Source organism: Anser anser (assembly GCF_964211835.1).
Source record: "Anser anser genome assembly, chromosome: 1".
Lineage (NCBI taxonomy): Eukaryota > Metazoa > Chordata > Aves > Anseriformes > Anatidae > Anser > Anser anser.
Window position 1 is genome coordinate 36,532,862 of NC_139720.1, and position 14,904 is coordinate 36,547,765.

The window sequence follows — 14,904 nt, forward strand, 5'->3', positions numbered from 1 at the left end:
CTCTGTCCAGTCCCCAAATTGCTACTTCTGAAGGTCAAAGGAATTTGGACTGTCTTTTGTGGTAGCTGAGTCAAAATCTGTTATGCTTTCAGCTGCAGCTATTTATAAACAGGAGTACTGAATGCCTGGCATGGGAATAGCTCACCTAGCAAAATACATTTTTTGTAAACTACAGAAATACAATGCCATTCTCTTTCTTCTGCTCCAGCAGTAGAGAGAGGCCCCACCGTGGGTATAAATTGAACTTTTATCCAATTTAAGGCAGTGTTAAAGGCCCTCAGTTTAAATGGGTATCTGTTCCTAAATTAAAGTACAGGGATGTTTTTGTGTTTGTGTGTGCTTTTTTGATAAGCTTTTGGGATTTGAGTTTTTCTCATTCTATGTCATGTCTTGAATGCCTAGAACAAAATAGTAATGCCTGTTAGATTTGTATGGTAGTCTCTAAAAAAAAACAAAAAAAAAAAACACTTGAATTTAGAAAGCATCTCAAGGTAGCAAAGACAAAAGGAACAAGAAAGATATTTTTCACCAGTAAGTGTAAGGACATAGAGGGGGAAATCATGTTGGCAGGCACAAGAAGGTTATTTTCCTGCACTGGAAGTGTGTGTAGAAGTGTGCATGATTCAGTTGACTCTACTAAAGAGAGTCTTGAAAAGCAGAACTTGGAGGTAAATTACATCCTTGTCAATCTTGCCAGTTATTTTTATTCCACTGCTAGCGGAAACACTGCATCCTCTGTTCCAAGGCATCCATCCCCAGGTTTCCATCATGACTATGCTCCATAGGAAGTGCTGTGAGACTGGTGTAAAATATTCTTTTGCCAACCCTCTCCTCCAGCTGTGTCCAGACATCATTGTCCTTCATACCACAGCACAGTCCCATGGATTTTTAACATGGAAGAACACATTCTGCTAGCCAGATCCTTTAATATATATGTTGAAACTAGCAGATTCAGCCATATGCTGAAGAGTTAACCCTTCAGCACAGCCTGTCATCTCTATTTCCTGTTGCCCCAAATTAGGGACCATTATAAAATCATATCACATTTCTCTCACATACAGTCAACACAACAGTACATCAATGTTTATGGATTGTATCATGGTAAAGCAGAGAACTAGATGTGAAGCCTAATGATGTGATTTTTGTGTTACACAGATATCTGGTTTAGTACATTTAATTTTTCATGTTTACACAACACCGTTTGGGCAAGTGTGCCAGAGAATTCATTTAAGTAATGAGCTTCCATTCTAAGCTGTTCTGGTACATGTTTATCTTTCCATTTATTAAGATGTGCTTTTTTAACACCAGGTTAAGAAAACAACAGAGGCTACCTTGCAAACAATACAAGATATGGTCACCATTGAAGACTACGATGTGTCAGAATGTTTCCAGCACAGTCGCTCAACAGAGTCTGTGAAGTCCACGGTCTCTGAGACATATCTGAGTAAGCCTAGCATTGCAAAAAGAAGAGCTAACCAGCAGGAAACCGAGCAATTCTATTTCATGGTATGTTGGTTGCTTCCTCATTCATGTGATAACAGTTCAAACACCTGAAGTAAACATTGTGCAGAAATTCCTGGAATTTAAGTCACATACGTAATAATAGATTGATCTTCATCTCTACAGAAATTCAGAGAATATTTGGAAGGTAGTAATCTCATCACAAAACTTCAAGCAAAGCATGACTTGCTGCAGAGGACACTTGGAGAAGGTAAATATCGCACAATAAACCTAAAAGTGATTCCAGACTATACAATGAACCACCTGAAATTCAGGATGTATGCTGGAGAAAGTGACAGAGCTTAAAGCTCAATTGTCCACTAAGCATAGATTTGATTTTTAATCAGTCATAGTTTTGATGCAGTGATAAGTCTGCACACCCTAAATCAAATGTATTTCTACAACGGATATTTATTTCCACTGTGCATATGTTTAGACAAATGGCTATATTTGGAGATGGAACTGTTGAATGAAAAATCTCATGTCTGAAAGGAGAGCTAACACAGTCAACGCAGGGTGATTTGAGAGCTGTGATAAATGCACTGTTTCTACTTCCCAATGATTTCTGTTGACTTGGGGTTTATTTAAGAGTTAGACGAAAGTGACATTTTTTAAGCATGCAAAATTATCAGGATGCGTATCTAACAATAGACACGCTAGTGCAACATTTCTGACACATGGACAAGAATGTCCTTCTTGCAGTCTTACAACTCAGTGAAGCTTTTATGAAAGGTAATAGGTTAAATCCTGACTTCACTGTAGTTCCTCACCTACTTCAGTAGTGAGACTCTTACAGACTTAATTGATGTGGGATTCTACAAAGTATTTTCACATTGTGAATTGGAATGAATGAAAACTTAATGCATAGCTCTGTACCTGTTGATTATTGTTATTGCATGTACGATTATTTGAATTTTTACAAATTATGATGACAGAGAATTATCCATTGTCCTGAACACACTCCATAATTTTTAAAAAATACATCTTAAAATGCAAACCAAATGAGCAGATTCCCATAATTAAAAGGAAGTAAAACAGAATTGGGACAGTAATGAATCAGGCATTATGCATAGTTCCAGCCCACCTCTTAGCAGCCCTCCCAGCAGGCACTTCCTTATGGACCAAAGGGAAAAGGAGAATCATACCACATGCCACACAGAGTGCTACAGACTTGAGAGGAAGTGTATTACACCACAAAGAATAAAAATCCTCTCCTGAAGGTTAAAGACTGTAATTCAAAGTTCAGACACAAGAAAGGAAACTTTTTCTCTGAAGAGTAACAGGATATGTCAATTTATTTTCTTTTTACTGCCAAAAAAATGTGTTGTTAATCAGACAATCTTCATGCTTTTAATATAAAACACCAGATCCAAAAATCCAGTTGTGGAGGTGCCTAAACAGCTATTAACATTTCTGTGGCTATGACCCAAACAAAGCCCTTGTCCAGGGAGTGACTAAGCATGAAATAAGCAGTGTTTTCATGCAGGGCTGGACTGTAGAAGATAGTAACTGTTTTCAGACAGCTAATTATGTTATATTCTTTCTCATAGAAGTTTTCATTTAGTAGGATTTGGTTCCAAGTGCTGAGAAGTTTATTCCCACAAAAAATGTGCAGCTATGTTGGTCAAAAATGAGGAAATTTTTCCTCCAAATGCTCACAAAAATATATTTGGAAAAATAAAGTAAATATTTTTTATTTGGAAGCCCAGTAAAATACATGATCATTTACTGAAGGGAGAAGAATAAAAGTCAGTAGGATCCTTTGCGTAATGCATGTTGGAAAGAAGTAAGGAAAGAACAGTATCGAAGGAGATCCAAAGAAAAGGATCCAGGATGTCTTAAGTGATAAATTGCTGTCAGACTCTGGGCCGTTCGGGCATGCTTGGGCCATTTTGTTTGGAGCATTCCCTTTGACCCAGCCAGCTGTAACCCCAAGTCGTTTATTTCTGTTGCCCACAGTGTTTTTGAACATAGTTATTATTCTATCATCACGCCATAGAAATAGTATCCCAAATGTATAAATGCACATTCAAAGCTGATATTTGGAGCAAAAGCCACCGTTATTATAGGTAAAAAATTTTGGGTACCCCATTTTATTGAGGTATGTCTTGCATGACAGCACACATGCCTGGGAAGGAAGACCTGGATTCTGTGCATGCCTTGAATAGGGATAACTGAAAGGGCAGAATCACAGTAAAATTACAAACATTATTACTAGTAGCTAGTGTAGAAAATATTTCTTTTTAGGAAGTGAACTAACTGCTCCCCTGCTCCACTCAGACTGCCTCTTCTGGAACCTTTCATGTCAGCAAGACAGCTGACAAATAACACAGGGTGCCAAATTAAGTAATGCAGGGGGAATGGGGGGAGATGGAGGGGAGAGGAGAAAGAGGAGTGAAGAAGGATAAAAGAGAGGGAGAGGATGGTCTGAACAGTAATTTTCTTTGGCACCCTCTCTTGCTTTTATTCCAAATTCCAAAGTATTGTGGTGTCCACAGCACTGACAGCATTTGGATTCTGTTCCAGCTGATCATCTAGTTACTCCAATCCATTGCTGTTCATGGACACTGCAGATGCATTTTCATGATCTGCACAAGGAAGATAGATAAAATGCTCTGTGCTGAGTATGCATGTGCAAATTTGGAACAGTAAATGAGGAATACTCAAACAAAATTGATACTATACATAGGAAGCACACTTATATCCATGTTAATTCAGACCCAAGGCACATCTATTGAACCAAGCAAAGAGAAATGCAAGAAGAGAACAAGCAGTTGTAAAAGAAATTGACTCTGTGTCCCAGATAGTTTTTACCCTCATTTATTAAATATCAGAGATGTGTTTAAAACCTCCAGACTTGGGATTTGTAACATCTTTTGTTTAACTAGCACTTATTATTGGAATTCTTAGTCTCAGTGAATTTCCCTTGGTTGTATGAGCAGGGAGAAGTTCCTGATTTTCCCTTTCCATGTCATTCATTATTTAACATGCTCATCTTTATCCCTCTTTTTCACCTTTGTAAAATAAGTGCCAACAAACTTTGCACATCTTATCAATGCCAGAGATTTTTTTCCAAGAGCTTAATATATTTTCAGAGGAGGGTATTCAGTACTGTGCAGTATTTCACGTGCACCAGGAGATTGCCAGATAATATTATTTTTGCATATCACTGATTTTTATTCTTTTTGCAGTATTGCAAGTTTTTTTGATGTCACTTTCAAACTGAACAGGGATCTTAGAGCTAGTCCAAGTGATGCTCAGAGTGATTTTCCGAGTCAGCATAGTTATCTGTAGTTCTGCTAGCTGCATAGGTATTTAATTCTTCCTTCCCTAATATCTATTATTTGAACCTGTCAATACTGACTTCAATTTGCCATTGTGTGTCTTCTTCCCTAGCATTGATAAACACTTCTGAAGGGCTTCACAATTTTGTCAGGACTCGATAAAAAAGTATTTTAGCTATTTGCACAATTTTCTGCCTCCTTAGCTGCTGTGATATCCCTAAGACTTCAGTAAATGTATTACATAAGTGGTTCTGATGGGAAGGCTTGAGTAAGTGACCATTACACTTTTGTTATGATGAAAATAGACCATTCAATTCCATTCAGTTTCCCTTTTCTTCACTAATTCTTGATCAGTGATAATATTTTGCTATTCAATCCATAGCTGTTTAGTTACTTATTAGCCTCTTGTGAAGACATTTATCAGAGGACCTTGAATTTCTGAAGAAGTTAATTCCACTGATTCTCCTTTACCCAGTATTTTACTGACACGTTCAAAGAATTCTAGTAAATTTATAGGGTGCAATCTCCCTTTGGGAAAACAAGACCGGTGGGAACTTACCATACCGTGACCATCCTACTATTTGATTATTTTGCTTTTCGTTATCATGCATTTACATGGGGCACGTGCCTGACTTACTGGTCTGTTGTTCTGCAAATGTTATCCATGAACCTTTCTGGAGTACAGTATTTGCTTCTGTACAATTCTGTGCAATTGTCACTCTTCTTATGTCTGTGTTGCATAATTTCCCAGTGATAGTGCTGTATTTTTTTCCTGCAGTTACACAAATGAAAAGGAGTCTTTCAGCAGCAAGCCACTGATGTCCAGAGCTTTGCATTTTCTGCACTGAACAGGTTTAGGCACAAGGCACCAAGGGAAATGTAATCTAATATTGGCGCAGCTCTATCTCTATACTGATTTAGCCAACAAAAATACATTCGCAAAACCAATAGGCATTGTTTGGAGTTTTGCTTCAAATTATTTACAGTATCAAATGATCCTTTATAGTGCGCAGGGTTCTTAGAAGTTGTTCCATAACATGGATTGTGTTTGGATTTTAAATGCAGCTGTGGAGGTGGTAGATAACCGCATTGTCTTATTAGTTGTATAATTGTCTATCTTTTGCTGGTAATGTGAACGTTAGGGTTAAAAGCAATTTACCAAGCATAATTTAGATACAAACAACTGAAGATGTACCTAAAACATGCACATTTTTGTTTCCTGTTTATTCAACTTTTCTAGGTCACAGGGCTGAATACATGACAACAAGGTAAGACATTTTTATTTAACTTGGGTTAGAGAGCTACAAATGGAAAATAAAACAGAAATCACACACGTAAAAGCAAGTTCCTAATGATGTGTAACATTATTGTTGTTGTTACTTAAATTGTGTACAGGCACTGTGTGTTTTAACATTCAGCATTTTAACATTTCGGCATTCTTGTGAGCTGCTTAGGCCAGTGTCAATGGTGGGAGAAGCAGGGAAATCACTGAAAATATTTGTGAATTTGGACATTGCAGATGGATTTTTGGTGCTAGGAAAAAAAATATATCTTTATTGAGCAGAATGCACAGTTCAGAAGAAAATACATGTTTCCCTCAGTATCCATGTGTTTGATACTTAAATGGGTCTACACCTTCACAGAAGAGAAGGGAGACTGTGTTAGGTCTCCCTGCTTTGTTCAGGACATACATTTTGGTTGTGTAATGCCACACCTGTGAGGCTGCTTCCAGACATAAACACAGACAAGCACGCTGCAACCCCGAGGGTATCAGACTGTCAGTTTGCAGCTGCCGCTTTCCTGTATTGCTGCTTCTGGGCACCACGTTTCCCGTACTGCTGGGAGCAGGAACATCCAGACTAACCTTCCTGGTCTCTCTCTTCCCTGCCCTTTCCAGTCAATACATCCTTGCTCAATGCCTTCTCTTTCTACTTTTTGTTTCCTGGGTAGGAATGACTTTGCTGCCACCCCTTATCTTGAATTAAAAACAATGCAAAGCAAAACAAAACAACAACAACCAAAAAAAAAAAGAACAGAAGTTTTGCTCTTCCAGCTAAAAAGTTTGGATCAAGCTCTGGCTCTGCATTTGCTAGACCACTTGGTTTTGTATATTTTCTTCTGTCTGGCCCCCATATTCCTGGGAACATCTCTACAGACTTCAGAGCTCCCTTCTTCCTCTTCCCACTGACTCATGGTCCATTTCAGCTCCATCAGCTGGACTTACTCACCTTCCTTCCCTACATGACCACAGTTGAAAAGTGGTGACAAATTGGAGCATTCTTCCCAATTGCTGACATTAATTTTGAGACTTAAACTCTGACCCCAGATGCTACCAGCAGTACATGGAAGTCAGCAAGCTTATGCCTAATGAAAAAAATGTTATTTCCTGACTCCAAATTAAGTGACTCATTAGGCTCACCTCATCCTAAATTCCTTGTTCTGTAAGCAGAAAGAAAACGATGGATCTAGGCAATGATTTTACCTTAGTAAAGTGAAGGAACAGCTTGAAGCCTTCTTAACTCCTGTCTTCCCACACCTGGTCACTTAGTAAAAGAAGCTCTGAGGGAGAAGGTCCTCCCCATCTGATCCTTGGGACCAGTTTCCCCACTCTGGGTAAGACCTATCTGTTACCCCAGGGTTGTTAAGTTTCCAGTCTGTAAGACATGCAAATGATAATGTTCTTCAAGATCAAAGTTAAAATGTAGAAGGGAAGAGGGCATTCTTAAAGATGAGTTTAAATTAAATAGCAGGTAGTACAAGAATGGACCAGAGTCCCACCACTTTATGTTTTATGATTTAAAGTAGTGCTCCTTACTGTTTCCCCAAAACCTTGTAATTTTTTACTGATTCCTGAGGAAGCCATAGAAACATTGGCCTGCTGATGCAGGAGAACTAGAGAAGCTGTTGGCATGTGGAGTGCCATGACACTCACAAAAAAAGAAGAATATTTATTTCCTGTAATCTCTGTCAGTCATAGTCATCACATGCGTAACATGTAACATGCAAGATGAATGTTTTGCATACCAAAGTTTTGTGTGTTCTTTCTTTTATTTTTCTGCTATACTGGTTTTGTTTATTTGTTCTACGTTGATAACATCCTTTTAATTCCTTTAGCTAATTTGCAAAGTGTTTCTTTCCCTGTGTAAAGATGCTGATGGTTGTATGTGGAAGGTTAAAGCTGTGTACTGTTGCTGGCTCAAGTTGAAAATGCAGAGTTTGGTTTTGAAGCATCTTGGGAGCGTGCTGAGCAGTTTCAATCTGAATTTGAAGCTGCTCCGGCAGGTAGCAACTTTTCTGCTTGAGGTGCTTCAAGTGCCCCATGTTCTGCCGCAGCTGGCAGCGTGAATTCCAGTGTTGGCTGCACGTTTCATGCATGACAGTGACAAGAAATGGCCATTCCAGTTGTGCATTGTTTGGAATAAATGTGTATGGTAAAACTGTGAAACGGGTATTCATAAAGAATGTCAGTATTTATCCATAAGTAATGCATTTTTAATGGGGGAGTTCTTCACTCTTTAATCATTGTGTTACAGTTAAATTTGATGGAAAGTCTTTGCTTGATAAGTAATGTGTTTATTTCTCCCTTTACAATGCTCTGTTGTTTTGCCGTGACTTTACAGACATTTTGTTTTATTGTATGACTTAATTCTACTTGCTCAGTAATCATATTCCCTTCCCTTAGGCCTCCAAATCTTCCCCCTAAGCCCCAGAAACACAGGAAGCCCAGACCCCGATCACAGTATAGTGCTAAGTTGTTTAATGGTGATTTGGAGTCATTCATCAAGGTACTGGCACCAGCCACTGGAGTGGCTGATCTCAACACTTCCTACTATAATGGTCACGGCCTCACGTGAGCTGAGGCAGATCATTATGTTTAAGTCTGTCCTGGGGCTCTTTTCTTTCCCAGTTGATCAATATAATACTTCCTGAAGTCAGAGGGAAAGAGGAGGATTCATTTCTCACAATAGTCTTCCTACAGTTCTGTTAATCAAGTAGGGATAGGATTGGCAGCCTGGTTTTATTAGGAAACAGCATCATTTAGAAGATAGGGGAAATAGCGGTGTACCCCACAACTTGGCACAGTTTCTGGCTTGCCATTTCAGTTACATTCAATATTCAAAGTCTGTGAAAAAGCAGTATTAGCCTGGGTTTGATATCCAGCTTTTGATTTCCTTTGACTTTAGGAATTTATTATATTGCGTGAAATTGTGATCACCACTATTATGGATCTTATATCTTTGCTGTATTTACTATCTTCTTCTTTCTCATACTTTTATTTCTAATAATGCGTCTAGCCGAGGCCGAAGGAACTCTCACACAAGACATCAGGTATAGTTCTGGTGAAAAGAGAACCATCTCTGCCTCACTCTCGGGTTTCATTCACGCCTGGCTCAAAATTAGTTCTTTCACTAAGCTGAAGGGGGAAGTTTGCATTAAGAAATGATATTACGAGTACAGCAGGCAAAACTGAACCGTGGCGTAACTGTGGAGTGATTGTAGTCTTAAATGATGGATATTCCCTTATTCATTAACAAACACCTCCCCATCACAGTCAGTTAGTGGTTTTGGACACCGGCTGACAAAGATAAAAGAAAGCAAGCTTCAAAAAATACATAGCAATACATTTATAAGTGCAATGAATGGAATTCCTGACTGCAAGCTCTGTGAACTGAATTTGAATGTTATATGTGTCTTTTTTTTTCTTTCTGCACAGCTTAGTTAGCAGCAAATATGTTGCAGACCAAATTCTGTGCTCAGTGGCACCGTAGCAGTTTAGCTGTCTTTGAACTGAGCTTTCAGCCAGCCTCAGTACAACTATGTGGAAAAACTATTATTATTATTATGCTGGTGGTGATGTGTTGTGCAAAGACTTCCAGGAAATCATCACATGGGGCCAGAGATTAATATCATGAATGGTTTCTTGCTCAAGGGAGAAAGTAAGAAAAAAAAATCCACAGCAAAAAGCCCCTGGATTAGGGAAGAACAGAGGAAATTTGGAGAAATGCTACCTTGTCGTTTTCTCTCACATTGAAGAGGGCTGTACTACATGGCAGTGAGAGTGACAGAGCTTACTTGCAAGCAGAGAAAGTTCTACGTAGTCTTTCAAAAGGAAAAAGTAGGTAGCCTTATCACAGATTTGGCAGTGTGGGAGCTAACCTAGGAAGTCATCCCTGCACAAAGAACGGGTCATTCCTCATAGGGATGTGTCATTCTGACGTGCAAGAAGGGGTTACAGCTAGTGAAATACAGTATCACAGCAAATTGCTTTTTGTTCCGTTTTTGCATCGTAAGATACAATAATTAGTCCCAAACATGCAGTCGCTGACTACACACATCAGATTAAATTCACAGTAGCAGTAGGGTCACTGTTCTTGAATTTCACCAACACAGATTGTTACTTCAAACTTTTTCTTGTCATTAAATCCCAAATCCAAAATTTTTGGTTTACGTTATTTAAAGGAATCTCTTTAACTACGAAGTTGTATGTGGTTCTGAGCAGATTCCCCCAAGAAACAAGTAAGAGAGTAATATACTCGTAATTTCTTACTGCAAACGCCATCTCTTCAGAGGCTTTACATTTATCGCACGAACCAGTGTACTAACAGGAGATACGGGTGCATGTTGGGCATGTTGCTAATACTCTGCTTTTGTGGAGGGCCAGAGTGCTCACTGGTCTGTGAAGATGACAGTGTGTATTCCTCATTTAGCAACTGACCTGTTCCGTGTTTGTTTGTTTTTTTATTCAGCTCTTACTGAATCATGACACTACTCAAACAGAAAGATACTAGTGGTTCTTGGCTAACCAGTGTTTGCTAGGTTTTGATCTAAAAGATAAACAAGCCACAACTTAAATAGCATAATTACTGTTACAGTTTTTTGTAAACCCCAGTAAAACAATATGCAGTACACAGAAAATCAGGAGTTAGGTTGCCTCAGGAATCACATTGTTTCATTGCTTCAGTGTGTGTTATTTTTCAAACGCTTTTTTTTTTAGCAGTTGGCTTTTCATCTACTTGGGCTTAATTCATAAACTTCCTGCTAGTGTAATTTAGCATGAAAATTAGAAGGACTAGTAAGAAGAAATGTGTATTCTGAGTTACAGGGTGCCTTTGAATTCATGATTTTATAATACAGACTGGTTTTATATTAAACTTTCAAATGAATTAGTCAATTCTCTGAGCGCTTACATATTTGAAATTCATTTGGAAAGAAAAATTATAGCTTCTAAGATGAGAAGTTTGAAGGTACCTATTATTTATGAAACAGTATTTTTTTTCCAACACAAGCATAATTTTAATCATATGATTTGTATCTCTAATAGATATTTGATGACTTGTAGTCATTAATGTGCATAGGGTAAAATAGCCATTTTTTAAAGTGCCGAAACACACAACTGAAGGACCACGATGGTTCTTCTGGAAAATCAGCGGTTTGAAGGAAAAAGACAGTTCACTGAAAATCGGTGTGTAGTCATCCTCTCCCCCTACCACCACTAGCATTTTTTCTCCTTTATTAAAACACCTCTGTTTAACTGGAGATGTACCTATAAATTGGCTGCTGTACCATGGCTGAGACCAAGAGCTTTGATTCATGAGCTCTGCCAGTTGAAGGTGGGGAGGAGCAGGCTGTGACCTCCCTTTCCCAATGCCTTTGTGCTGAAGGGGCAGCTGATCAACGTTCCTAACTCAAAGTGGCTGCAGTTCACCATGCAGTGTATTACCACAGTTAGTGCAGCCTGAAATAATGTGCTAAGACATCATCTGCTGTATTTTAGGATACACAAATCAGGAGGGAGGTGAGGAGGGAGACAGCTAGTAAGTACTCCATGCAGTGTCATTGGGTAGCTCATCTCCAAGAACTTTTCTGATAGTCCAGCAGGTCCAGGAAAGGCTTTGTCTTCTGTTTATCGTCAGTAACTTTTAGCTAAAAAAAAAAGAAAAAAAAAAAGAGCACCTCCAGGAATTAGACCCTGTGTAATTAGGCCCATGTAAGATTTTCTCCCCTAGGGAAAAAAAGGGGTAAGTTAAATGAATGCAGAAGGATCGTCTTCATCATGGAGTATTATTGTTAATAATAAACTAAAGGCAAATTCACTGCTTTAACTCATTTTGCTTCAAAAATCTAAAATAAATGCATGAGCTTAGATGTCACATACAGTGTTAGCCGGATACAGTGGCAGAGTTAGAGAATGAAGTTTGTGAATTTCCTGATTCAATGATTTTCATTAAGAACCTTAATCTTTTCTCTTCACCTGTTCCTTTCCCTCCCTCCCTAAATGGGATGAGAATTCTGTTAGAAATTATATATTTTCTTATGTGTTTTTTTGGCAGCACTGTATGTCCATCTGGATTGACCAAGAAAACCCATTTTCACATTCATTCCAGAGTAGGGAGGTTTCCTTTTTCACATCTGCAGTACACTCTTTCTGCTCTTGTTTTTCCAGGATTCAGGACAAGTCATTCCTCTCATTGTGGAAAGCTGTATCAGATTTATCAATTTGTATGGTAAGCAATGAAATATGTTATGTCACTTCATTACTGAACTTAGTTGTGTATGTTGTGCATGATGCGTTTACAGCTACAGCTTTGTTTTAAAACTAGAAGTGAAAAGTATTTTTAAAATAGATTAATTTCCCACCATTGTCTCCCGTCTTTGCTGCAGGTCTTCAGCATCAGGGAATTTTTAGAGTGTCTGGTTCCCAGGTGGAAGTCAATGATATTAAAAATTCATTTGAGAGAGGTAATTGCATTTTTGCTTATTCAAGCACCTTAATATCTGACACTTAAAATGTTTTAATTTCTAATTACTTTCTTGTCTGTTTAAGAATTTTGTTCACTTTTTGTACTGCACCTTAAACTTTGCACTGTCATATGCTTAAAGATGAAGTATAATGATGTACATGTTTTTCCCACACTGTGTCCCAGGAGCTTGGGGTTGTTTTTGTGTAGATGTTCATGTGTCTCTTGGATTAGTCTTTTGTTATGGTAAACTGCAAAGAATAGTTAGTCTTTATTTTATTTTAAAGATCCTCAAAAAGGAAAGATTATGTTTTTAATTACATTCAAGAGACTACTTAATGCAATTTGAGAATGCTGTTACTTGATCTTCTGGAATATGAGTGCTCAAGTTCCTAGTCCCTCTGCCAAAGTGACATCATGATCAGTGCAAATACAGGATCAATGCAAATACAGGCTGTGAAAGAGCTGTTCCATTTTTAACTACGGTTTTCGTTCCTCAAGGAAACTTCAGCCCCAGAGGAGGAATTATGGGAAAGATACCAGGAATTGAAAATAATTTTTTACACATGAATGTAAAATGCAACAGCAAACCTAGGATTCCTCTGCTAGGGGAGACAAGGTCCAGGGCATTGCCAATCCAATCCCCTAACTACATTAAAGCAACACTAGTTACTTAGTTTTTTTGTTTGTTTGTTTGACTAATCTTACATTCTCTTTTCTTGGGTTTTGGAACCTTTTTTTTTTTTTCTTATTAGTTTCCAGAAGAAACTTTTGCAGATCATCTGCTAATGAGAAAACCCTTCAAGGAATAAATCTTATGACTAAAAGCATGAAAAAAGATGCCCAGTATTTTTCTCCCAAATATTAATTGCATATCTTGTTAAAGTTGATCTGGTCCTTGACAAGATAGGTGAAGTAGCTGTTTTTACATGCTAAGTGAAGGCATGTCCTCCTGCTCTACAACTTCTGCATCTGCCTTGTTGTTCAGTGCTTCTCCTAGGTAGTGTTAGTCTGGAAAGTGCATACATTTTAAAGTGTTTCAAAATAAAGATTAAGTCTTTAAAATTACACATAGTTCAGTCTTGGGCCTTAGGTTTTCAGTTTCCATAAAGTGTTTTCACTAAATGGTTGTAAATATTCCTGAATGCTTTAGTTTTAAATAATGAAGACAAATTTGCAATTCGAAGAGTTAGATAATCTGTTTGTTTTATGTAAGCTCCCAAAGAATAGTCTGAGAAACTCTATTCAGTTAAGAACATACAGCTTTTTTATTTTACTACTGGTAAATCATAACATGTTCATAAATACCTGATTGGAAGTTCAGGACTTAAGAGATCACTACATTATGTAATGTAAAGGAAGCTTTATTTAGGCTACTGTTTTCAGTGTAATTTCTACAGTGAAAAGCCTGGGATTTCTAAAGCAATGTTTATAATCTTACTTGAATGCTTGCCTTGTCACCTCCCACATAGTAAAAACAAAAACAATGGAAAAAAAAGTCATTCATTTATTAAAATGTTGCATGCAAGAATGCTCCTGCATGTGTTTCATTCACTTTATTTTCTTTTTAAGGTGAAAATCCTTTGGCAGATGACCAAAGTAACCACGACATTAACTCAGTTGCTGGAGTACTGAAGCTCTATTTCCGAGGGCTGGAAAATCCTGTCTTTCCTAAGGAAAGATTTAATGATCTTATTTCTTGTATCAGTAAGTAGAAATCTCTATTTCTTCTCAATAGAATTTTACTTTCATATATACAATAGCAGCCTGAAAAAAGAGCTATCTTCACAGATTTTTCTGAGACAATTTGTTTGCCATCTGTAACAGCCTGGGTCAGTTATTAGTCATACTTGCAGCTGTGGTTGTTCCCTTTTTCCAGTGGGATTAATGTACAGTGCAACTCTTTGTTTAATAGAGCAGGAAGAAAACCTTTTGGTATACAGGAGATAGTTAAATTTATACGCATTATTATTTTCCTCTGTGCACTGAGGCAGACGGAAGGGGATGAAGTCATGACCATGCAAACAGTGTATGTTACATTTCACAAAGGTTTTCATGCCCTACAGCTTGGAGTCAGTGCTAGTGAATAAGTAACTAGTCGCTCGGCATTGTGTGGTTCCTTTGTTGCGCTTAGCTTAAAAACCCAGGTCCAACCGGCAGGAAAACTATTCAGTGCAAGAACAGAAGGAAGCAGCTGAATGTTGTCTGCAGAAGAGCCCAGTCTGCCTTCCAACACACAAGAATTGCCAAGTTGTAATGGGATGCCCAAGAGGAGCAGCATATGGGTCTGTGTGCTGCTGGCGTTCATAGCTGGACGCTGAAAGGTTGTAGTAATTTAGGAAGTTCTCAGTGGATGGCTGAATTGCTCTGGCATGCACAAA

At 38.1% G+C, this 14,904-nt stretch overlaps 1 protein-coding gene across 2 annotated transcripts in view; it reads left to right on the top strand.

Moving 5' to 3' along the window:
• SRGAP1 (SLIT-ROBO Rho GTPase activating protein 1) overlaps positions 1 to 14,904 on the top strand; it is a 150,840-nt gene that overhangs the window by 108,306 nt on the left and 27,630 nt on the right. The window contains exons 9-15 of one of the 2 annotated variants that reach the window (XM_083821498.1): positions 1,309 to 1,506; positions 1,627 to 1,711; positions 6,025 to 6,052; positions 8,467 to 8,569; positions 12,229 to 12,289; positions 12,447 to 12,524; positions 14,096 to 14,230. In XM_083821498.1, coding sequence (XP_083677624.1) covers positions 1,309 to 1,506; positions 1,627 to 1,711; positions 6,025 to 6,052; positions 8,467 to 8,569; positions 12,229 to 12,289; positions 12,447 to 12,524; positions 14,096 to 14,230 — 688 coding nt within the window. Of the gene's footprint in view, positions 1 to 1,308; positions 1,507 to 1,626; positions 1,712 to 6,024; positions 6,053 to 8,466; positions 8,570 to 9,079; positions 9,114 to 12,228; positions 12,290 to 12,446; positions 12,525 to 14,095; positions 14,231 to 14,904 lie in introns of both variants that reach the window. The other variant, XM_083821499.1, reaches the window with a different exon arrangement.